This window comes from Microtus ochrogaster, chromosome 2, assembly GCF_000317375.1.
Source record: "Microtus ochrogaster isolate Prairie Vole_2 chromosome 2, MicOch1.0, whole genome shotgun sequence".
NCBI classification, from domain to species: domain Eukaryota; kingdom Metazoa; phylum Chordata; class Mammalia; order Rodentia; family Cricetidae; genus Microtus; species Microtus ochrogaster.
This window is the reverse complement of record NC_022010.1, coordinates 15,348,203-15,349,106: the sequence shown is the minus strand read 5'-3', so window position 1 is coordinate 15,349,106 and position 904 is coordinate 15,348,203. Positions and strand designations below refer to the sequence as shown.

The window sequence follows — 904 nt, the reverse complement described above, 5'->3', positions numbered from 1 at the left end:
GAAGAGTGTGTGCCTCAGTGTCCCACTTGCCACACCCCTTGTCTTCAGCACATCATCCCTGCTTAGGTTATTGCCGTAGTTCTTGGGGGTGGGGCAAAAGAGGGTGGTCCTATGTAAACAAGAGATTCAGACTACAGCTGCTCCCTGGAGTTGAGTGATGATTGGCAGCAGCCCAGGGAAGACAGTGAGCGGATGTCCATTTTGTTTGTAGGTAGCAGCACAGCCTGCATTGTGGTACTGGACAGAAGTAGCCACCGCTTGCATACAGCAAACCTGGGTGACTCGGGCTTCCTGGTGGTCCGGGGCGGCGAAGTCGTGCACCGATCTGATGAACAGCAGCATTACTTCAACACTCCATTCCAGCTCTCCATCGCACCACCTGAGGCTGAAGGGGTTGTCCTGAGTGACAGGTAATCTTGTAGCCCTTCCCTGGAGCAAGATGTAGCTTCCCCACAGTCCCCTCCCATCCTCTTGAGGATAAACCACCCGTTCACGGGATCAGCTAGTGGAGCCTTTGCAAGGGGGTTAGATTAAACTGAGTAACACAGCTGAGCCAAGTTGTTCTAAACATCATGAAAGGGTTGTACAGAGGCACTCAGCTTTTTGTCTGTTGTATTTTCATGCCAGCAGCACACTGAGTGCAGGATGTGTTAACTCACTAGGAGTTGAGTTGCTCAGAGGCCTCCTCTGCCTGTGCAGATTTTCATGCATTGCTAGGGGGGCACAGGTAGGTGTCTGTCTTATCTGTCAGAATAATTTCCCCTCTCAAAGGTGCTCTTCATACACATACCCACCAGAAGTGAAGTGTCCAGGCCTGCTTCCTTCCCTAATGGGGTCACTAGGTGTTCTCTTTCTTGCTGATTGCTAATGACTCTTAGTTTATTTTTATACTTCCAGGAACTTT

General features: G+C 50.3%; 1 protein-coding gene across 1 annotated transcript in view; it reads left to right on the top strand.

The window, feature by feature from the left end:
- Positions 1-904, top strand: part of Pptc7 (PTC7 protein phosphatase homolog) — a 41,231-nt gene that overhangs the window by 29,924 nt on the left and 10,403 nt on the right. The window contains exon 3 of the mRNA XM_005344457.2: positions 212-410. Within this exon, the coding sequence (XP_005344514.1) occupies positions 212-410 (199 nt within the window). The remainder of the gene's footprint in view (positions 1-211; positions 411-904) is intronic.